Raw genomic sequence first — 24,222 nt, 5'->3', positions numbered from 1 at the left:
GTAGGAGGCACCCTCCTCTGCAGTCTTAGTAGGGGGAAAAAGCATGCCAGAATCAAGGGAGGTGTCCAACCCACTGGGCTTCACCCAATTCCTGAGCCCAATCCATGTAAGGCTCTTTAAGCTGGTATTCTAAAGGGTCCAGCAACCCCTCCATACTCTCAGTGAACACATATGTATAAGGGTCAGGATCCAACCTGCGTAATGATGTCTCTGTCCAAGTCAGAATCGGCATCAAGCGATGTTGTTCCCCCCTCCAGGTCGGAGTTGGGAATAAGTATGGGATCGACATCAATTATGGGCCCAACCAACGTCAGAAGCGTTGACGCCGGGAAAAGTCACAATGGCAGAACCGGCATTGGGTCGGATCCAGAAACGCATCCTGCGGTGCCCATCGGAGCGAAGGCCGGAGTTACAGGCGCGGAATCGGACAGGGCCCCCTCACACCCTACTAGGCCCGAGTGCATCACAGGAGGGTCGGTCTGCCCAAATATGAGGTGCATGGTCTCATAAAACTACCTGAGTTGGGCTGGTGTGGCTCTGGCTCCTGGAAACAGTGAGAGGCACGGAGCCGACACAGGAGCAGGCTCCCAGGACGAAAGCCTAGAAGGTCGACGCTTCTTCCACCCCGCATTGGCCGAGCGACAGGGTGAAGTCCAAGAATGCTTGTTCTTAGACTTCTTCTTGTGACCCATTTATCCCAAGGACTTGGAGTGCGATGAGGACAAGTGGTGATGGCTCCACAAAAGGTCTTGTGACCTTCCCTTCAAGCAAAGACTGGGAGCGACACAGAGCTGACTGGTTCATGGCCCAGCAGTCAAAGCACGACTTCGTGTCATGGTCATGCTCCAGACACCACAAGCGCACGAGGTGTGGATCCGTCACTGACATCATGCGGTAACAGGAGTCACAGGGCTTGAATTCAATCTGGAGGTAAGACATCTCAACACACCAAGAAGTCATAGAGTTCCACAAAAGGGTTGAAAAGTCTGTCAAAAAGTGACAGAGGGTAACTCTTCTCTGGATCTGTGCGAGGCTGGCGCGTAAAGAAAAGAACTAACATCAGATCGCCGGGTTGGCGCCTATATATGACCATGACCTCATCACGGCAACCACGACGCCGGCAACGGACGCCACCTGACTGCGTGCAAGGGTACTGCTCAAAGAAAAATCTCCAGATCCAGTCTGACGCCTGGGGGAAATTCTAAGGTAAGGAACCTGCAACTACAAGTCTCTATCAAATGAGAAGTTTAACTTCAACATGCTTCCCTCTTGACAACAGTTCTCTTGTTAGAAAGCCACTTCACTAATGGAAGGGGACAAGACATAAAAATGCCCTATTGTATTAACGACTTTGTTGCAGAGATGCTTTGAACACTCCAGTTTCAGACAACTTTTTAAATATTTATACATAGCTGGTGTAAACTAAGCAGGAGCAGCTCTCTCAACAGTGCCTGTATGTACATATAGGAGCAATAAAGGTGGTAAAGTGTATACGTGTAGACGCTTCTCATTGTTTAGATTTCTAAACACTGTTAAAGTGCAGTGCTGCTGGTTGCTTTAGGGCCCATTTTCTCAACTTTTATTTTTTTAGTAACCCATACGTTCAAGCAAGAGTCCGTTACTGTGTAAGATAACCTATTACATTTGGTGAGGTGTGGGAGGGTAAAGTAAAAAAGGCAGTGCTGCATTTCTACAGGCAGCCTGGATGTCAACCTAAGAATAGACAGAGAGGAAGGCACATCAGGCATAATTCCATAGAATGCTGTATGAATTCACAGCACAAGAATGAGCTCTGTCCAAAGGACTATAATAAAATGTATGCGCCTACTGCAAATCCTAGGACTGTTTTAGAAAAGTTCTGGTCCTCCTAGGCCAGCATAAAAGAGAAATTGCCTAGTTGGGAATGACACATAAAAAATGCATACTTACATCATTAATTCCTTTACTTCCTTTGCCTCCAGCTCCAGCTCGCTGCTCTTTAAGAGTCTACAGTCAAGAGAAACAAATAGATGAATGCATAGTATGAATATAGGCCATGTTCACACCATAACCCCTCCCTGCACTAAGACAGTATGGGCAAGTGCTGAAACAAACCCTAACTGAAAAGTATCTGTGCTGGTCAGACAACTTCATTTCTCAACCAACAGAATTCTGCACTTAGCAACACATTGATGACATCATAATCAGGCACAGCCATGTCTGAAAACAGAGCAACATAGGTGAAGCTTAAAACCCTTCAAGAAAATATATTTGTATTACTGTTTTATCATACTGTGTACCCTACAACCCTTCTGCCCTAACACTCCTCACCTGCACCTTACCATGTCCCCTTTCAACATGCATTCTGTTATTAAATTACTCCTTCCCTACCCCCTCTTACCAATATATCAACTTACAATTAAAAAAAAAACAAGAATGTGACCCCAGATGAACAATACTATTAGCAATAATGAGAATGTCCATTTCTACAGCACACACCAGCTTTCTACAGAGCACATTCAATTAGTCTTTCTCCATTTGTATCAAAACTCTTATTGTCTGAAAAGAGTTGAACACTAGCTTTAACTACCTGTCACTATTCTCGCTAGTCACCATTAGACCTTTCACTGGCTGTAAGTTGATTCACTTCTGAGGTTAGTCAAGGCTTCCACATAAGCTTCACATCACTCCCACGCCTGCAGAGGTTTGATTCATGGAAACCAAACTAAGAAACAAATACATGATAAAGAAGGTGTTATGCTGCTACACAAATAGAGGTTCCACCGGCCCAACGTGCCACATATGATCTGCAGACTGACACCCAGTGTGATTGAAGAGCACACCATGTTCCCCTTCAAAGCAGCTATAACTGTGACAAGGAAGAAAAGGGTGCACACCACTGCTTCCTACTGTGAGGGATCAGGGGAGTATTACTGCTTTTACCACTCTCCTGAACAAAAAGATAAGGACGGCTGTAACTGCTTAATTTTGATAGAGCAAGAAATGGGTTGCATCCACTATTCTCCAGCGCAGTGAGAGAGGAGAGGAGGATAGCTTTCACTGCTCTCTCTCCAGGAGCTCTTCTGTGTGGGGGAAGTGCATGATTGTCTCTATTCCTCTCCTGGGCGAAGGAGTGGAGTTTAGGACTGCTTCTACTATTCTCTCCTCAGTAGAGGACAGAGGGCTTCTTTGGTTCTGTGCTGGACATGGAGAGTGGGCTGACTTCCACTACTCTCAGTGTGCAAGGAGACATAACTAAGTGCCAACTGAGTTCTCCGAAGCTGAACGTTTAACAAGATGTTCACTTCTTTCTTGCATGGTGTGTGTAGGATTGGTTCTATTACGGTCCCGGAGGGTGAAAATAGAATGGCTTCCACTGGACTCTCCAGGGATAGTGAGAGTAGGATACCTTTGACTACTCTCTCTTGTGTTTGCCACTAGAATAGCTACCACTGCTGTATCCTGGGTGTGGGGGCCGAACATGATTTCCACTTTTCCAAGTTTAGATATCAGAGTGAAGAATTGCACCTTTCTCCCTCTTGAGTGGGGATAAGAAGGAGTACTTTCACTGCTCCCTCTTACACAGAGAGAAAAATGGATTCCACGGTTCCCTCCTGAGAGGGAGAGAGGAAGGTGGATTCCACTACTCTCACATTCTTGGGGTGGGGTTTGGGGGGTTGAGAAGGCCTCCACTGGTCTCACATGGGCAGAGCTGGGAAGGGAGCCTTCCACTGCTTTTGCACTACCAGAGTCCAAGCAGAGCTACCTTTCATTAACATGCACAGACTTGAGGTATTAAAATAATTAAAACCTTGCTGCATGCAGTCATTAAGGACTTGATCCAAGACAAGAGGGGATCCAGATCGTGGCACAACATACTGTTTATTGTGCTCTATCCACTACCTAGGACATGGGGCTGTGGATAGAGATGAATGAAACAAAACTATTTATAGTAAGTACTGTTACCCTGAGAAGGTATCCTGGTACTATAACAGATTACTCCTTCCAAACACTATAAGTAACACACTGACATTACCAAGAACTTGAAGCCCGCCACAAGACCCTTCTTCTGCACTTCGTCCACGCTCAGCACTTTGTCCAAGGTGCCCAGGACATTGAACTTCCGATACCTTTCCGCAATGGCAAAAAAAAAAAAAAATACAAGCGATGTAAAAAAGCAGTCTCAAAAAGGTTTAAATTTTGCACCAGACATCATAAATCCTCTTAATAGTCAAACATAATTCAGGGAAATACTGAGATTCAAATCACGGAATGGTTCTTGGTGGGAGGACTGGATCATAGTGAGAAAAATGTCAATCTAGTGGTTCTGGCAGCCCAGGGAGTATAGTTCAGACTCAATCATCTAGTGGAGGGAGCCCAACCCTGCCATGCTTTCAAAATAGAATGACCTCTTAAGAATACCAAGTATGGAGGTGCAAGAGGAAGCTACATCCTCTGGGGCTAAAGCAATCAATTTCTCAAATAACTCCACCTTTTTTATTATCACAGAACACTGTGGCATTCTTTTGTAGTGACATATTTTGTAGTGACATCTGAAGTGGGCTTCACCTGAATCGGAAGTATTAGGTTTATTGACCCAAACCATAAGTGACTAAATAATTCTGGTGAAATGTGCATTTCTAACTGCAATGTCAAGTCTGATAAAGTCAACTTGACAATGGCCCATTCAGTCTAAATGCTTGCAGCTATTCTTTACCAACATTACCCTGACGTCTGACCTGCATTCTTACTTTTTTCTCCTCTGTACTCCCTTCTCTTTTTACATTAACACTCCTACTCTTTTTGTTATTTTTTGGGGGTGTTTAAATCAGGAATTACTTCGTAATTCTTGTGAGGCTGGAATCCTTTTTAGGTCTTGCCTACTAGACAGTGCATGCACCTATCAGTAAGCTTGTGTGGGATTTTTTTCCTTTTCTTGTGTTTGTCCCTTCCCTGGAACATTGATGCTTTTCTTATGTCCTTCCACTGCTAGCTTTGCAGCACTACTTTTTGTTTTGAATAAGCACTGCATGAGAGTGCATGTTTTCTAGCTGTTTCCCTTGTGAACTCCTCTACTCCCCTGCCATGCTCCATGTTCCTCTCCGTCGCCAGTGTGCTGGTCCATGGAAGCTTCATTTTGCTCTCTTGCCAGTTTGCTTTTCTCCAACCCACACCCTTTGTTTGCTCCCATCCCACAGTCCTCTTTTCATTGCTTCTGTCCCCCGCCCTATATTTTTCTTCGGCCCCCCTGCCCTATGTTGCTTTCATACCCTCACTCTGCGCTTTCTTCCCCGCACCTACACCCTTCCTTTTTACTTCTGATCATACTCCTGTGTTGCTTCTGCCACCATGTGGTGCTTCCCCTTAGCCTCTTTAAAGAAAAATGCTTTTCTGCGTTTTTTTCTTCTTGGTTATGGATCGAACTTGGACAGGTAATTGCACAAAAGAAAAAAAGCAGCTGCTTCATTATCTATGCGAACAGAGGTAAGGTGTGCATACCTGCAAAACGACAAGGCCGGCCTTGTCAATTGTTTTATTCTTTAGCCATGCTGCGCAGCATCAGGGATGCTGACCAGCTTGGCTAAAAACCACTGAAAAAGCCAATAGGTCCCAAAGGTGAGACCTACTGGCTTTAACAATGCTTGCTTTTGTTCCTAGTCTGCTTACTTCATCTCTGCATATTATTTTGTTATATTTTTGGATGAGTATTTTTCACAACTTCCTTCTTATCCTCAGCTCAGTACTTCTCCCGAGTACTGCCCATCTTAGCTCTCCACAGATTTCTACCTGGCCATATTCTTCCTTCAGTCTGCTCACCTGTGCATCTTCCCTTCAGGTAATGAAATAAATAGGAAATAAATTACATCAATACTATCTTTTCCTTATCCATTACCCCCTCTTCCTCTTTAAAAAAAAATATATATTTTCTGGGGTTGGATAACATTTAGGATTTTTCATTACTTTCATTTTTATATGAGGACCCTAGGATTCCATTGTAGAAACCCACTGCAGTTTTCTTTTTTTTTCACAAAAATGTAGCTTTATCATTTTGTAATTCGGTTAAATTGCAGTAGTTTCAGAACAGGCTAGTCAGATTTGGATTCTCTAACCAAAAAAGCCCTTACAACTGCAGAAGCCTATCTGAGCGTGACACACATGAGTGCAGAGCCGTGGGTCTCTGCTCCCCTCCTCCTACTGGTTCTCCCCCTTTGGCAGCTCCCCCCGGTAGGGGATCACCACTATAGGAGACCCGTGGCCCAGTCAAAGGGTAGGGGCCATCACTACACTCGCAGGAGGAGGAGGCATCCGTCTGGGTAGGGCTGTCAGCTAATTAACAGTTAATGTTAAGAAACTTTGAACACATTTTTTTCTCTCTCTTTGACATACAGTATTGCATGGTAATGGGGGCCCGACCCTGTTGATGGCACTAGCGTGCATGTTTATCAGTTAATGGGATTAGTCAAATATAACTAAAGAATACGATGTGGTGGGTGGGGATCACCTACCTTATACAATGTAACAAAATGCATGTGCTGTGAACCGAGTTTCAGAACTTGACTGCTTATTTACATACGACGGTCTCTAATGGTCACGCTGTTTGTTATGCCATAACATTGGAAACACTAATACAACTGTGTTAACAAAAATTGCATAAACCTGAGTCACAATTGGCAATCCATGCATACCAGTACTGGTTAAGACACTCACTGCAAGCTTACATATGCAGGGAGCACTCTGGTAACTAGCAATGACTATTCTGTCTTTGTGCAGTACTCAGATCACTGTAAGCTAGGAATTGTCCCTCATTTCTTTGAAGGGGCCCGCCCTGGATTTAAACTACGGGCCGCCCGAACGTTCCTTGAATCTATAAGGGTGTGCAGGACATCCTTGCCACCTTAACTTACTGGAGGAACATTCTCACAGCCAATAGGTCATGCCAAGGACATAAAGGCAATTCAGAAAGAGCATTAACATAAACAGGTGTAGGAAGGCACTTACCCTTTGGTGGCCGGAGGATTTCTGCAAAATAAAAAATACATTTTTAGAATTTTAGGATTCCATCCCAGGCCCAATGTATTTTTTTAAATTTTTTTTACTAAAAGATGATTTAAACATTTGGCAAATTCTTCAAGTTGGTGTTTCTTGAGAATGGGCTTGCCTAACTGAGATTCTCCAGAATAGGAAATATATGTGATCTATGCTAAGAACTGAATGTGTCTTTCTTTTAATTTGTAGAAGGCAATGTGACTTAAAAAACGTAATGTTTAAAACAATTATTTTAAAAGGTATTTTTGGGATGCTAGTGAGGGTGAGGTATAGTGAGGAGACCCTACTCATGTGTAGAGATCACAGTCAGAATGTGGATTTTAGAGTAGGCACAGAAGTTGTGCTAGCCTCTAGCTGCATTTGTTTGTTGCTAAAAATGTTGTGTGCGGTATGATGTATGCAATGTCCATGAGTGACGTAGGATAATAGAGAGTATCCGTAAAGACAAACATTTCTAGCTCACGTAATGCTATACTGATACATGTAATGATAGATGCACAATGTCTGGCAAAGAGCTCTTATGTCACCATGGCAGCTATGTCACAGTATACCTAGCACTGACTGTATATATATATATATATATATATGTGTGTGAATAAATGTGGCTGTAACATACTACTGGTACAGAATTCAGAACTGAACCCATCATACCTGCATTCAACTGTTAGAAAGAACTGTAGAATTCATCCAGGTGACCATGCTTGCTTTATCATGGTTTGCTCTAAATGTGTCAGAAAACATTTTTGAAAAAGCTTTTGTAGCACATAGTTGGGAGCTTTTGGATTTTAAATGGATTCTAAAAGTGTGAAAAAACGGCATTAAGTTTATTATGAAAAATAAGGAATGGTTTCTTACCTGTAACTCCAGTTCTCTCGTAGGGGTATTTCCATGATAGTTATAAGCACTGAATAGTTCCGCGCGCCTGCGGGGACCCCGGAGCACTGTTGTGTAGTATATTCTTAAGTGCAATCATCAGCTCCTTGACAAAAAAGGTCTGTGAAAAACACTTAAGAATAACAATGTGCAGCCTATGTGAACAGCTACACAGGCCAAATTGTTAGAAGAAAAAACAGTTGTAGTGTAAATTCACGTTTAAACCTCTATTTATTCTATAAATACATAAATAAATACATTCTCATATTTTATTTACACCTCTCATGAGAATAAAACAATGTAGGGCAGTGTAGCCCATAGGCTGCCATTATACAGAATGAAAATAGAGCTGTGCCTTTAAGAAAGTAAAGTCTTCCTGTTTCCCATCATGCACAGCAAAAGGCAGTTGCCTCAGTTCTTTTTTGGAGGCTATTAACCTGACATGAAGAAAAACAAAACATTTGTTGGAGTACCAACCTCCATAATATTCATGTTCTATGTCAACTCCACCGGGGAGGAGGGAGGGTTGCTTATGACTATCATGGAAATACCCCTACGAGAGAACTGGAGTTACAGGTAAGAAACCATTCCTTCTCTCATAGGGGATTTCCATGTATAGTCATAAGCACTGAATAGAGTAGCAAGCCCATCCCCATAACCGTGGTGGAGTAGATATAAGAATACTGAGAAAAACATGAATCATGCAAACAAATTCTTGAGCAAAGCCTGTCCAACCTGAGCATCTGCCCTAGCGTCTGTATCAAGGCAGTAATGCTTAGTAAAGGTATGGACCGACCTCCAAGTGGCAGCCTTGCATATTTCTGCCAAAGGGACATTTCTCATCAAGGCTACAGTAGCTGCTTTCCCTCTGGTAGAGTGGGCTTTTGGCCTACCACCAAGGGATTTGTTTGCTAACTGATAACATAACATTATACATGAAACAATCCACCTGGATAACGATTGTTTAGATGTGCCCAAACCTGTTCTGATTGGGCCATAGTTAATAAAAAGCTGTTGTGATTTTCGAAAGCTTTTTGTCCTGTCCAAGTAAAATTTCAAGACTCTCTTTACATCCAGAGAGTGCAGAGTTCTCTCAGCAGGAGTAGCTGGATTCTGAAAGAAAGTCGGTAATGAAATTGTTTGGTTCACATGGAAGTCGGAGACTACCTTAGGTAAAAATTTTGGATGAGTTCTCATTACCACTTTCGCAGAATGAAAAACCGTGTAGGGTTCCTGAGCGCAAAGGGCCTGGATTTCGCTGACCCTACGCGCTGAAGTGATTGCCACCAGAAAAGCAGCTTTCCATGTGAGATGCTGCAGCGATGCCTTATGTATCGGCTCGAATGGCGGCAGCATCAGACGTGATAAGACAACGTTCAGTTCCCATGGAGGAGAAGGCTTTCTAATGGGAGGAAAAACCTTCTTTAAACCTTCTAGGAAATCCTTAATAATCGGAATCCGAAAAAAGGAAGTTTGTGAAGGACTCTTTCTGTATGCCGTTATCGCCGCCAAGTGAACTTTTATTGACGACAGTTGTAAGCCCGATTTTGCCAAACTTAACAAGTATGGCAGGATAGATTGTTCTCCACAGGAAACCGGGTCAATGTTGTTGTGTAAACACCAAATGCAGAATCTCTTCCACTTGCTTGCATAGGCTGATCGTGTGGAAGGGCGCTTTGCTTCCTTCAGAATTTCCATACAGTCCTGAGGTAGGTTCAAGTGTCCATATTGCACTAGCTCAGGAGCCATGCTGCCAAACTCAACGATGAGGGGTTGGGATGAGATATCTGCCCTCTGAACTTCGTGAGAAGGTCCGGATGATATGGTAGCCTGATGTGTGGTTTGAGTGACCGGTGAAGAAGGTCTGGGAACCACCACTGGCGTGGCCACTCAGGAGCAATTAGGATCATTTTGGTCTGAGCATTGGACAGCTTCTGGAGGACCGCCGGAATCAGGGGAAGCGGTGGAAAGGCGTAAAGAAATGCTCCTGACCAGCTTATCCACAGGGCATTCCCCAGTGTCCCTGGATGGTAATATCTGGAGGCGAAGTTTTGGCATTTTTTGTTTTCTGGGGTTGCGAATAGGACTGTAGAGGGGGTACCCCAGAGTGCGAAAATGGAATGAACGACGTCGTCGTGTAGTACCCATTCGTGGTTCTCGTCCATTACCCGACTGAGGGCATCCGCTTGAACATTCTGGATGCCGGGCAGGTGAGTTGCCACTAGCGACAGGTTCCTGGCTAGAAGCCAATGCCAGATTTTCTGAGCCTTTTCTGGACCTGGTGCCTCCTTGTTTGTTCACGTAGTACATAGTGGCCACGTTGTCTGTCTGGAGAAGGAGAGTTTCCGTTCTCAGAGAGGGAAGGAAGGCTTTGAGCGCAAGGTGGACTGCGCGAAGTTCCAGCAGGTTGATGTGATAGAGACTCTCTCTCTGTGACCACTCGCCTTGGACTCGAAGATGTTCCATGTGCGCCCCCTATCCGAGCAGTGACGCATCTGTTACGATGGTTTGAGATGGAGGCCGTTGTTGGAACGGAATCCCCACCAAGAGATTGCTGGGTAAACACCACCACTTGAGGGATTGTAGGGTGTGAGGAGAAAGAAGGACTTTGTTCTCCCAATCGTCCCTCAGTTGACACCACTGATCCTCCAGATTTTCCTGCAATGGTCTCATATGGAGGCGAGCATTAGGAACCAGATGGATACAAGACACAATCGAGCCCAGTAGAGAACCTATTATTCTTGCAGTGGCTTGAGGTCTTTCCTGCAGTTGTTTGCACTTTTGGAGAATCGATAACCGTCGTTCCTCCGAAGGAAACACCTTTCCTAGCCTGGTATCTACAATGGCCCCTAAGTAATGCAACCTCTGAACAGGTGTTGCTGTAGATTTCAGGAGATTGACTTGAAGACCAAGTTTTTGCAGCAGTTGTAGAGTCCATTCGAAATGTTGCTGTGCCTCGAGACAACTGGAGGCCTTTATGAGCCAATCGTCTAGATAGGGGTAGACGAATATTCACTGTTTCCTCAAGTGGGCGGCTACTACCGCCATGCATTTGGAAAAAGTTCTTGGCGCTGATTTTAGGCCGAAAGGTAGAACTGCAAATTGGTAATGGCGTTTTCCGACGGTAAACCTTAGGAATTTTCGATGTTTCTTGGTTACTGGGATATGAAAGTAAGCGTCGCAAAGATCTATCGCACATAGCCAGTCGCCCTGACGTAGATGTGGGTAAATTTGGTGTAAGGCTAACATCCTGAATTTTTCTTTGCGAATCCATTTGTTTGCTGTCCTCAGATCTAAGATGGGACGAAACTCTTGTTTGTCTTTTTTCGGTACAAGGAAATATCTTGAATAAATCCCCTTCCCTTGTTGGCTGATGGGAACGGGTTCTATGGCTCTTTTTTGCAATAGGATATTGACCTCTAACTGTAGAGCTTCGAGATGGTGGTTGGCTGTTTTGGGTGGAACAGATGGTGGAGAACTGGTGAATCTGAGAGCGTAACCATGTCTCACAATATTCAATACCCAGGTGTCTGTTGTGATGCGTAGCCACTCGTCCAGATGATTTGAGATACTTCCCCCTACCGGAGTGGATAACGGAGGAGGGGGAAGCAAAGATTCAGGGCTTAGACTTGGGAGCCTGTCGAGTTGCCTGAGTTTGAGGTGTTGAACGACCCCCTGTCGACCTTCGCTGAGTAGAGAAACCCCTTTGATGCTGCTGTTGTTGCTGCTGCTGGGGGCGCGAAGACATCCAGTGTGGCGACTGATACCGGTGGGTGAAAAGTCGTCGTTGATATGGCCGGAAAACCTTTCTTTGTTCTTTCGGTCTTTCCATGCCTGCCGCTTTCAGGGTATCTAGTTCAGCCTTCATTCTAGCCATCTCGTCATCGGCATGAGAACCGAACAAGGTGGAGCCCGAGAAAGGCAGGTTTTGTATTCTCTGCTGCGCTTCAGGTTAGAGTGATGTAAGTCTCAACCATGCATGCCTTCTGAGCGCTATCCCGTGTGCATAATTGTGTGCGGATAGCACCGAAGAGTCAGCTGCAGCACTTATAATTTGGTTAGAAACCATGGCTCCCTCACCCACGACCTCCAGGAAATCTTCCCTTTTATCCTTAGGAAGATGTTCCGCAAACTGCATTAAAGAGTCCCAGAGGGCACGGTCGTACCGCCCTAATAACGCAGTAGCGCTGGCTGCCTTCATCGTGACGGCTGCAGTAGAACATACTTTTCGTCCTGCAGCATCTATCTTTCTGCTCTCTTTATCTGGAGGCGAAGAAGAAGATGGTGAGGTTGAATGCAGTTTCTTTGCCGCTACTATGACCACCGAATCAGGTACTGGGTCCGACCTCAAGAATAGAGGATCTTGTTCTGGTGGACGATATTTTTTAATAAGTCTGGAAGGAGCAGACTTTGTTGCGGCCATTGCTGGTTCAAGGAGACCTGGAACCAGTGGAAGCAAAGGTCTGGAAGATATCCTGTGATGCAAGGTCTCGAAGATCACTGACGTCGATGGGGCAGGTACCGCCAGCGGGATGTTCAGCTTGGTCGTCCCTCGTACTAAGACCTCCTGGAACGTATTCACATCATCTATGGGGGACACTCTCGGGGACGGTGAGTCCGATAGGGTTGGAGAGTAGTCCCGTGTAGACGAAGAAGAACGCCTGTGATGTGAATGCTGAGATCTCTGTGATTCATGACGGTGCCGAGAGGAAGAAGAGCGTCTAGAGGAATGTCCCAAACGTCTTACAGACCGCGTTGGAGTCCTCAAAACAGACTCTGAAGGCGGAGCCGGAAGAGGCGCCGTAGGTGTTACCGGCGTCTGTGGCAATGGTGATTGTCGAGGAGAGAGTTGTGGAGACGCTGGAAGGAGGATGAGTGAAGCCGAGGATTCTGAGGTTGTATAAACCCTTCTAGGTCTTTTTGATTGTCTCGACGTCGACACACTCCTCGACGTCGAAGTACGGTGACGGCGAGTGCCCTTCGCCGTCGATTCTTCTCGCCGTTGAGAATCTCTCGACGACGACCCTCGACGTCGCCGTATTGACGGTGAACGCCTACGACGTCGAGCACCCCTCGACGTTGATCGCTCTCGCCGTGTCGACGGCGAGCCGGATTCAGATCTCCTCGACGTGGAACGTCCTCGCCGTGTCGACGGCGACCCAGATCTCGACGGCGGAAGTCCACGCCGTCTCGACGGCGAAATCGTCGTCGACGGCGAGCGATGTCTCTTTCTCGCCGGCGAACCACTCCTCGACGGCGAGCATGTTGGCGCCGTTCCTTGCCTCGACGTCGACGCCCTCGACGTCGTCGGAGACCTGTGCCGTTTTTGAGCCGGTCTGGTCGGAGTTATAGAGGAACCAGTGTGAGCCCTGGTAGAAGACTGACCTTCTCCTCGCTCTGTGGTAGAATGACCACTTTTCCTCCTGTCCTCTTTCGCCTGGAGTCGGATCTTCTCTCTGTCACGAAGGGTCCTTCTGGAGAAGGTTTTGCAGATGTCACACGACTCTGGTTTGTGGCTGGATGGAAGGCAAATTATGCAGACCTGATGTGGATCTGTTTTGGCCTTTTTTCTGCCACAAGAAGGACATTTGTCAAACAGTGAAGGCATTTCTGAAGTGGAAAAACCTCAAAATTCTGTCAGAATCTAACAGAAAAAAGTAGAAAATGATCACTCAATGTTAAAAACGTCGAGTGAAAATGAAATTCAAAAGATTTTAAATGAATTTCTGTCACAAAAGGATTTTGTGAGGTAGAGCTCAATGCTTCAGGGTCCTGTCAGAAAGGAGCCGGAAAAAAGAACTGAGGCAACTGCCTTTTGCTGTGCATGATGGGAAACAGGAAGACTTTACTTTCTTAAAGGCACAGCTCTATTTTCATTCTGTATAATGGCAGCCTATGGGCTACACTGCCCTACATTGTTTTATTCTCATGAGAGGTGTAAATAAAATATGAGAATGTATTTATTTATGTATTTATAGAATAAATAGAGGTTTAAACGTGAATTTACACTACAACTGTTTTTTCTTCTAACAATTTGGCCTGTGTAGCTGTTCACATAGGCTGCACATTGTTATTCTTAAGTGTTTTTCACAGACCTTTTTTGTCAAGGAGCTGATGATTGCACTTAAGAATATACTACACAACAGTGCTCCGGGGTCCCCGCAGGCGCGCGGAACTATTCAGTGCTTATGACTATACATGGAAATCCCCTACGAGAGAAGGGTGGTATCCAAACGTATGCTTACTCATTGCACGTCTGTCTGAAAATGCGGTGTCTCTGTGTGAAAACAGCTTGTCATACTTTTAGAGTGCCCTCATAACTTAAAAGTGGGATCAAAGGAGTACAGGGAGATTAGGCTGCTGAAACAAAGATACATGAACAGTCGAGAAGGAAATGTCCAAGGTAAGCGGTACATATGTCCAAAGGAAAGAGAGTGCAGGACTCAATATGCATTTAGAGATGGGCGGGGAACAAGTGCCAAACCTTTGGTGTCGTAACTGAGAACATACAACCTTCCACTGCTAGGTGAAATATATCAGGCCCACACCCTGTGAGGATCTAACGCTATAGACACTTGGACAACATAGAAAATAGTGATGTTTGTAAGCAGTAAACGTTTAAATGTTCTTACAGAAAACTTTCAATCCAAAAGATAACCAGTTACTTGGGTTGGGTGGGGGGCCCACACAATATGTTGCATTGATTCTCAAAGCTCGTTGCATTTTAGGTGTGTACTACTTGGATCTTCTTTCCAAGCAGAGGACAGTTTTTTAAACTTGTCAGCCCTGTGCTAGAAACCTGTCTGCACAAAGGCATGCACCAGCAATTATTGGATCAACAGAGTGGTCGGTTTAGTTGTGCTTTTCCCACTTCAGATGTCTGCGCATTCCTAGATTTTCAATCTTGAATGGGGTGGAATAAGCTTTGGATGAAAGACTGCGGGGGAAATAGTATAAGAATCAAGCTGGTTAAGAGCACAACTATGTTATTAAACACCAATAACAGAGAACACCTTCTGTGAGGTCTGTGAGCATTACAGTCAAATGCTGCAAGACTTTTCCAAATTCTAGCTGCAGCACTGATGAAAAACACTGGTGGCCTCATTAGGAGCTTGGCGGGCGGCGGAGGCCGCCTGCCAAACTCGTTAGGTCAGAAGACTGCCAATTCGGTCTTCCGTACACTGGCCCTATTATTAGTAGGCCCATCGGGGAACTACCCACAACATCGATGCCTGCTCATAATCGAGCTGGCAGCAATGCTGCAGTGTGTCGGGTGTGACAGCACCCATCATGCTTTTCATTGCCTGTAATTTAGGCAGTGAAAAGCGCGACAGGACTATCCCTGGGAGCCCCTGCACACCCTATGCCAAGTGCATGGGCACTGCACTCCATCTCTGCCAGCCTTTGCATGGGGTCATGCAAAAGCTGGCAGACACGGGAGTCGTCCTGGCGGGTTAAGACAGCCGGCACCACCAGGGCGACGGGTGCCGAAAAAGTGGCAGACTTCTAACGAGGGCCTGGGTGTTTGTCCAATAGACCTAAAAAGCTTATGTTAGGGAGAAGTTAACCCTCTCCATCCATGGCTAAACAACCCACCCTCAAATACTGTAAAGAAATATTTAAATTTGAAAGTACTACAGGGGGGAAAGTCTGAATCAAAAATATATAATCAACAGTTGCAGATATTTTAATGTTAAACAACAGGTACTCACTCAGAATGGGTGTGAGGAACTGTACACAGTTTAAGATCTGAGACAATCCGGTCAGATTTTTAGCGTGGCACTTTTCTCACTGGTGTCTTTGGTTAGGGCTGTGTGCAAGTTTACGTCAAAGAATATGCAGCCTGGTAAGTATTTGATGAAATACATTTAACTATGTTGTGCTACAGAGGGTCTAACTTGGACGGCATTGTCTTTCCTAGTACTTTTCTAGGATTACATTGCAATTTTATGTGCAACGTTTTAACATTTTAAGGCAGTGGGTTGAAACCCGAGATACAGGACTGTCTATTCAGTCTTGCTCCTTTGGGTGTGCAGCCGTCTAAGTGTAGTGGTGAACGTGTTGGTGTATTTTACAATTTCAAATCTTTGAGACGTTGGGTAGTTCTTTTCATGTGAAGGAAATGTATAGCAAGTGCTTATTTAAGCGACACTTGAGTTAATGATATATGTACACACAAACACAGACTAGGGTTTTGCTATACACAATTCAAGGAAAATGGATAATGTTATTCAACGTTTGGGGTGGGGGGAATATTTGATTCAGGAGTATTCAAGCGTAATTGTAACCATGTCAAAGGGATATGGGTACTACCATTTTAATGGATATTTATTTCCATTTCAGAGAGATCTGGGGTCAACGTGTCAATTGTAAGACCATTTGGAAGCTGTTGTATGTACTCTCGGGGGGTGGGCAACCACCAACTTCAGAAATATTTTGGAGCTGCTATCAATTTGAAAGATATTTCGATATAACAAATTATTTCTGAGCAACTCAAAAATCACTTCAAGAGGAATTGGGATAAATGTATTAAGTTGAGAGAGGTCAGCCAGCGGAAATCCATTCCAGCGGAATGCAGGAGTGGCTGTGTTCGCTTAAGAGATTCAAGGAAACTGCACCAATGTCTACTTGATGTGAGAGTCTTATTTTTTGAACGGGGGAAAACTCCTAAATAACCAGAGAGACTCAGAGTTCAGTGAGTCTCAGACTATGTAATGAAGGGTCCAGTCAGAGGAGGCTTTACAGCAAGTCTTCTTTGCTTTGGTTACTCACTTGTCAATGGAAAGAGTCACCTTTAGCGAGTGGTTGAGTTCATGCAGCTTCACCAGGAACCTGAGGGAAAGAAAGCACTCATGACACAAAGGCAGCATAAACAGGAAAAGAGCTGAGCGTTCACCTGCCTCTTCAGCTGATGTCAGCATGGCATTGTCACATGATCACCAGTCGAGCAGATATATTGAACAATTATCTCTCATGTCAATGGCAAATAACAGAAGCTCAAAGAACCACACGAAAAGGTTAATGAGTTGTGACTAAATCCCAAAATAGAGTAATTTGGAGAAATAACTATCCATTTTGCAGATGTCTGCTTGAAGGTAGTACAAGACACACTATCTGCCATCATAAAGGCTTGGTTTGTCTATAAATTGATGGCTGGAGAAGACTTATCAACCTGGAAAACCAGAGGACATATTATCCATGATTAGTGCAGAGCTGAGAAGACCACAGCCACATGAATTTAGACAGTAGAGTAACATAAGCCAAAGTTATATGCTCCAATCCTGAACCAGCACACAAGAGAGCAGATGTGCTCACAAGAACAAAGAGAAATTGCATTGATGGCATCACCAAAGGTGAGGCGAGTCAAAGTGTAGATCATTTCACCTGTTATATTTACATCGCTTTCTGACCCCTTCACTGGCAACACTGGGACGCGTGAACACAGGATCTTGACCCTATATGTGCATGAGCACCGCTGCTGATAATGTAACTTTATTCCATTACAGAAATTGCCCTGTAAAAATTAAATTTTATACATCACAATGCACAATCACCAGTTAAGGAATAGAGACCATAAGGGGTTATTAAGAAAGTGGGAGGCACAGCCAGTGACTTTAAGAAGTCACATGGAGTCTTATGGAGGGATACTGAAGAACAAGTTACTTAACTTCGGGAATGCCCTTTTTGGTGGATACTCTATCCAACTGCAGTTTCTCCATCTTATGAATACCCTCAGGTGCCAGACTGGGTTCGCAGCTTTTTCTCAGCAACTCCCTTGAGTGCCAGTATGTGGCAGTGTGTGGCTTTGTGTCAGTTCCATTCTGTCCAAGAAGTGACGTTGTGGCCACATCTAATCGCCACCCCTGTGCATCGTCAGTTTCTGACTGATACTACACCACACCATTGGATGAAGAGCCTTGCATGAATCAAATTTGACTTCATGCAGACCTCTAATTGGGACCTTTTTAGAGGTAGAAAAGAGCTCATACCATGGAATGGAGAAGTAAGTGGATGGTGCAGAATCTGCATTACCAAAACAGCCAGAAAGAGATTTACAGAAGGTAGGTAACATATTCTTCTGCTGGATACCTCTAACCACAGATTCCTCAGCCAGTCGAACAGACACCAAAGTAGTACCATCCCAGATGGTAAGTCTGTGGAATGGCTCAGATCAAAAAGTCATGCAGAACCAAATAGGCAAAACATCCTTTCAGCGGACCTGGCTATCCAGACAGTAGTTCTTTGTGAATGTCTAAACTGATGCCTGGCAGATGTCCAAAACAGGGTCTCCAAGTCCCAGCTTTTGGCTCTAGTGGAATGAGCCCAGAGGCTGTTTCTTTGTTTATAGCAGAACTTAAGCAAAACACAATCCATCTGGATATGATCAGTCCTGCACTGCTTTGCCCATCTTTGTCCTGGAAAACTCCACAAAGAGCTGAATATCCCCCCTAGTGGGTCTTGGTGCAATTGAGCCCAAATGATGAAGTCTCTCTTCCTCTTTGGATGGATGAAGTGGGGCATGGAACGCCAGCATAGTAGTAGATTGCCCTATATCAAAAGGTATCACAAAATTTGGGAGAAAAACTCCCTTAGTCCTCAGCGCTAGCTTCTCAGGAAAAGAGGAGGTATATGGTTGCTGGACAGATGATGCTTGCTACTCACTCGTGTGACAAGCTGATGTGATCACTAGAGGAACATTGTCTTCAGGATGGTTAGTAGTGGTTCAAATGAGGTACACATCAAGAACGTGAGATCAAATTCAGGGTCCCACTGAGTCATCACAAAAGGTTTGTGCTGAAACATATGGATCAGTCCTTTCAGAAAGCGCATCACAACAGGTGATTTAAACAGAGATAGCTGGCAGATAAGCAATCATAAAAATGCCAATAAGCCCTACAAGTAACCTTTAACAGTGGCTCTGGGGCCAAAAGATGATTTGGGCCTGGTCATTCCTAATGATCTCAGGAACTCTGGACTTGAGATAAAGAAGTAGTACAGGCACCCATGGATCCATTCAAGCCAAGAGGCATTTCTAAAGGAGAAGTGCCTTGGAAACTCTAACGAGCAAACGTTTGAACACTGCACACTCTTGACAGTGGTGAAAATATCAAGCCAGGGATCTCCCAACTGCTGAAAGATGTCCTGCGCCATCTCAGATTCCAGTTGCCATTTGTGATCCGCTAGGCAACGCCGACTGAGTTTGTTCGCCCTGATGTTGCCAAGTGTTGCACAACCAGAGAGAGTTGCCAGGACATCTCAGCCAGTTTCTAGAGGCACAGAGTCTCCTGGCACAGGACCAATGACCCCCTCCCCCCAGCACTGCTTGCTACAGTACCACAGGCAGTGGTAATGTCCGTGAGGACCCATTTCCCCTTGATGGTTGAGAGGAAGGCATTTAATACCAAGCAAATTGCCCACAACCCCAACAAAATGATATGGAGGCAGACCTTCACCGGGGACTAGAATCGTCTGATTGCCACCTCTCCCAGATGACTTCACCAACCCAGTAATGATGCATCTCTCATGACGGTTAGTTCTGGGAGGCTTAGGGAGAGGGTCTGCCATTGGTCCAGCTGCAGTCTAGCAGCCACCACTGCAGGCCTTTTGAAGTCTCCTCAGCCACTGGAATTAAATCTGACAGGTTCCCCTGAAGCTGAGCACACTGAGGCTTAAGATCCCACAGCAGTTGTGGGCCACTAGCATAATGCAGGAGGCCAACAATTCTCAGAGCTGCTCTCAGTAAGACTCAATTTAAAAGGAGGTAATAACCTATTCTGTCTCCAACAGGGTGACATTGCACTGCAGAGGGTAAACACAAAAGCTATTTGGAGTGGCAGTGGTAGCAGGGGTGGTGGGGTACTGGGTAGTGAGCTGCTCACGAGGGCCTGAAAGCGGTCATCCAGAACCCCAACCCCTCACTTTAAAAGCATTGGGAGGTCTATTATTGTGGAACCAGGTTTACTCATTTTGTCTGCTGGATGCACCTTTGGAAGGCTCAAAACGGCAATATTGCTGGGGAACTGTCGTCTGGACGTTAAAAGGCTCATGAAGTGAGCTGTGGGTTTGTTTTCTTTATAGCGCTTTAGGGCCAAGACTGCTTTGCCTCCAAAGAGACAAGTGCCACCAAATGGCATGCTCTTTAGTGATGCTTGGACATCCCTTGAGGAGCTCGTCCATGAGTGGAGCCAAAGCATCATACTGGTATCAAGTGTCCTACCCACTTAGTCAGTAGTGTCAAAGCCTGACTTGAAGGCACATTTTGCAGCGAACTGGCTATCTTGTATTATCTTTGACAAACTGGCCCTAAAATCAACAGGGACTATGAGCATGATCTCACCTGCCATGTCTCACAACGCATGTGAGTAAAGTCCCAGGAGGCAACTCCAGTTAACTGATCTAAGGACGAGGGTGGTAGTGGAAAACATACTTTTCTTTTCCCAAAGGCCTCCATGCGTTTGAATTCTCTGTATGCAGGTGTGGTGGAAACAAGACAGATTCCAACCTTGTACTACAAGACTCTGGTGTGAGATGCTGTAGGAGGAAAGATGAATCCCCTGTAAGCTTGTGTATATTCCAAAACAATTTGTCTGTTGACATGGGGTGGGGGCAAGAGCCTGGCTCGGCCCAAGTGCCCATCAAGATGTCTGTGAGGGCTTTGTTAAAGGGAGGAGTGGCTCTGAAAAAGTCTGCCCTGTCTGCAAAACCTCTGTCAGGACGCTTGTCTTGACTTCCACTGAGGTCAAGTTGGAGGTCGAGAACTTCCACATCCAGGTCCAGGTGGATAGTTGAGATCAGTGTCAGGAGAGGTGTCCACGTCCCTGGCATCTTGGAGGTCTATAAGTAAAAATTCCTCTTCATAGGGGGAGACATGCCCCTTGCACACTGCTAAAACTTTAGAAAAAGCTTCTGGCAAGTGGCAGAATTGAGAAGGGAATCTCTGGATATGCGCTGGAAGACGCGGAAGGAAAATGTTACTTACCAGACATTTGTTTGTGGCAAGTAGTGCTGTAGATTCACATGCTGTGCATAAGCTCGCCATCTAGCGTTCAGTGTGGAGTGGCACAACTTGTTTTTCTTTGAAGAAACTTTTTCGAGTCACGGGATGGAGTGACTTCTCTTGGTAATACTGGGCATCGAGTCCTTTGTTAGACTGGTTTCTCTGCATGCGGGAGAGTGAAGTAGTATGAAACGAGTAAGAGAGTAAGATGTCCATATATATATACAATATTTATATATTAACATAATTGCAACGGCCGCAGGCATCTGGGGAAGAGAGAGGGCATATGTGAATCTACAGCACTACATGCCACAAACAGATGTCTACTGCTAAGTAACATTTTCTGTTCAATGGCATGTGTGGCTGTAGATACACATGCTGTGCATAGAATGTAAAGCAGTCCCTCCATAAAGCGGTGGCTAGCCTGCAGGAGTAGCAATTGTTTGGAAAAGTGTCCCAAGCTCTGCTTAGCCAACACTGGTGAGTTGCTGTGTTAGTACATCTACACAGAAGTGTTTTATAAAGGTATGTGGTGTAGTCCATGCAGCGACTTTACACATAACTGCTATACGTGCGTTCCCTATAAAAGCCACTGAAGCACCCTTCTTCCTAGTAGTGTGCGCTCTGGGTGTTACAGGTGAGTGTCGTTTTGCTTTAGCATAGCTATCCACCTATACTATCCTCCTAGATATACTAGTTTTTGATATGGGGTTTCTTTGGTGGGGAAATGAAAAGGCCACAAAAAGTTGTTTACTTTTCCTGAACTGTTTGGTTCTATCTATATAAGAATTATGAGCCCTTTTAACATCAAGAGTGTGTAGAGCCCTTTACACCACAAAGTCCAGTTGGGAAAAGAAAACTGGTAGTTCTATTGATTGAATGATATGAAACTGTGAAACTACCTTTAGTAGTAATTTAGGATTGGTTCGAAGAACTACTTTATATTAGTGAATCTGAAAGAATGGTTTTTCCAAGGTTAAAGCTTGGAACTCACTCACACGCCTGAGGGAAGTGATAGCTAACCGAAAAGATACCTTCCATGAAAGAAATTGCAAGGAACACGCATGTAGTGGCTCAAAAAGGGGGGACCCATGAGCCTTGTGAGAACAATGTTAAGGTTCTAGGATGGTGCTGGAGGGACCCTTAGTGGAATTACTTAAATCCTTCCATAAATGTTTTAATGACTGGAACCCTAAATAAAGACGTATGCTGGTTGTTTTGAAGATATGCAGCTACAGCTGCTAAATGAAGTCAAAGGAATGTGTAAGCTAAATGTGCTTTTTGTAAATGCCGTAAGTAACAATCTCTTGAACTGTTGGTTTGTGACGGTCAAAAGTTCTTGTTTGACAGAAGCAGACAAAGCGTTTCCACTTTGCCGTGTAAAATTGTCTAGTTGTAGGTCTATGTGCTTCTTTAAGAATGTCCATACATTCCTGTGGTAGTTTTAAGTATCCAAATTCAATGAACTCAGGAGCCATATTGCTAGGTTGAGTGACTTGGGGACTGGATGTCTTATTTGACCTTGATTCTGTGATAGAAGGTTAAGTCTGTTGGGGACCTTCTGGTGTGGAACTAATGAGAGATCGAGAAGCGTTGTGAACCATGGCTGACGTGCTCATGTGTGAGTTACAAGTATTATGGTGAGGGAAGATTGTCTGAGTTTGCAAACTAGAAAAGGAATGAGTTGGAGAGGCAGAAAAGTGTAAGAAGGTATCCCTGACCAACTCATTCACTGAGCATTGCCCTAAGACTGACTGTAAGGTTGCCTGGATGCAAAGTTTTGGCATTTTAAGCTTGATTAGGACTTTGGCAGATGGGATACTTCGGTCACAAACGTGACAGACATCCTGTCTGGTGCATTACAAGTCCATTATATCCTATGTAATTTGTAAAACAGCAGACGAGATATCTGTCACGTTTGTGACGGAGTATCCCATCCGCCAAGGTTGTAATCAGGCCCTTTGTTTTGAGCAGTGGCGACTAGGTTTATTTGAGGTGTTCCCCAGTTTTAGAAAGTACTGTTAAAAGAGTAGCAGTGGAGTTCCCATTTGTGAACTTGTTGCTGCATCCTGCTGAGTAGGTCTGCAAACTGATTGTCCGTTCCTGGGAGATATTGTGCCACTATGTGAATGTGGCAATGAACTACCCATTTCCATATTAGCTGTGCAAGATGGGACAGCTGAGCTGAATGTGCTCCCCCCCCCCTGTTTTTGAAGATAGTAGATGGCAGTCATGTTGTCTGTACGTACTAGCACTTCTTTGCATTGAAAGTGTGGAAGGAATGCCTTCATTGCTGGGAAGACTGCCTGCAGTTCTAGGTGATTGATGTGTATAAACTGTTGATTGATATTCCATAGGCCTTGCACTGTGAGGTTGTGGAGATGAGCTCCTCAACCATTCTTTGATGCGTCTGTAGTGAGAATGATCTGAGGCACAGGCTCCAAAAAGAGCCACCCTTTCATAAAGTTAGTGGTTCCCACCATGGCAGAGAGCAATGAGCTTGGCAGTCCAACAACACTAGCTCTTCCAGTTGACTCTGTGCCTGGGATAACTGACGAGAGAGAGAGACTGTTGAAGGGGACGATGTGAAGTCTGGCATGCGGTACAATACCAATACAGGAAGCCATCATCCCTAGCAGGCACATGAAAATCCTCACTGTGTGTGAATGGTCCTCTGTTAACTGAGATATCAATGTATGAAAAGTTTGAACCATGGACTGAGATGGGGAACAGAAGCCCCAATTGTGTATTGTAGGAAGCTGGCTCTGAATAGAATATATCAAAATGAGATATAGTGTGGACAGAGTCCAGGGGTTCCCCAACAGGCTTGACAGAGGCAATAATAGATAATACTAATGCTCTATTTGTGGTAGTGTGGTTGAGCACTTAGTCTTATCAGAGGGTAGTGTTAAGCATTTGTTGTACACACACAAGCAATAAGTGAAAACACACACTCAATGACTTAACTCCAGGCCAATAGGTTTTTATATAGAAAAATATTTTGTTAATTTTTAAAACAAGAAGATTCATTTAGCAGATAAGTACATTAAATGAAATGGCAAAAAGCTATTTTAAAAGTGGACACAGTGCAATTTTCAACAACTCCTGGGGCAGGAAAGTACAGTACAGTTTCAGAGGTAAGTACCACACTTATGGGGTCAGTCTCGGGGGCATAGGTAGCCCACCGTTGGGGGTTCAAGACAACCCAAAACACCCAGTACCAGCAACACAAGGCCAGTCAGGTGCAGAGGTCAAACAGGAGCCAAAATAACGTGGGCGCCTATGGAGACAGGGGGTACTCCGGTTCCAGTCTGCTTGCAGGTAAG

At 44.8% G+C, this 24,222-nt stretch overlaps 1 protein-coding gene across 2 annotated transcripts in view; it reads right to left on the bottom strand.

The window, feature by feature from the left end:
- STAT2 (signal transducer and activator of transcription 2) overlaps positions 1-24,222 on the bottom strand; it is a 482,775-nt gene that overhangs the window by 211,891 nt on the left and 246,662 nt on the right. For both annotated transcript variants that reach the window (XM_069230705.1, XM_069230706.1), the window contains exons 11-14: positions 16,672-16,731; positions 6,979-6,999; positions 4,016-4,109; positions 1,930-1,986 (exon numbers count right to left, since the gene is read on the bottom strand). In XM_069230705.1, the coding sequence (XP_069086806.1) occupies positions 1,930-1,986; positions 4,016-4,109; positions 6,979-6,999; positions 16,672-16,731 (232 nt within the window). The remainder of the gene's footprint in view (positions 1-1,929; positions 1,987-4,015; positions 4,110-6,978; positions 7,000-16,671; positions 16,732-24,222) is intronic.

The sequence above is a fragment of the Pleurodeles waltl genome, chromosome 4_2, assembly GCF_031143425.1.
Source record: "Pleurodeles waltl isolate 20211129_DDA chromosome 4_2, aPleWal1.hap1.20221129, whole genome shotgun sequence".
In the NCBI taxonomy this organism is placed as follows: Eukaryota; Metazoa; Chordata; class Amphibia; order Caudata; family Salamandridae; genus Pleurodeles; species Pleurodeles waltl.
This window is presented reverse-complemented; position numbering and strand designations above follow the sequence as displayed.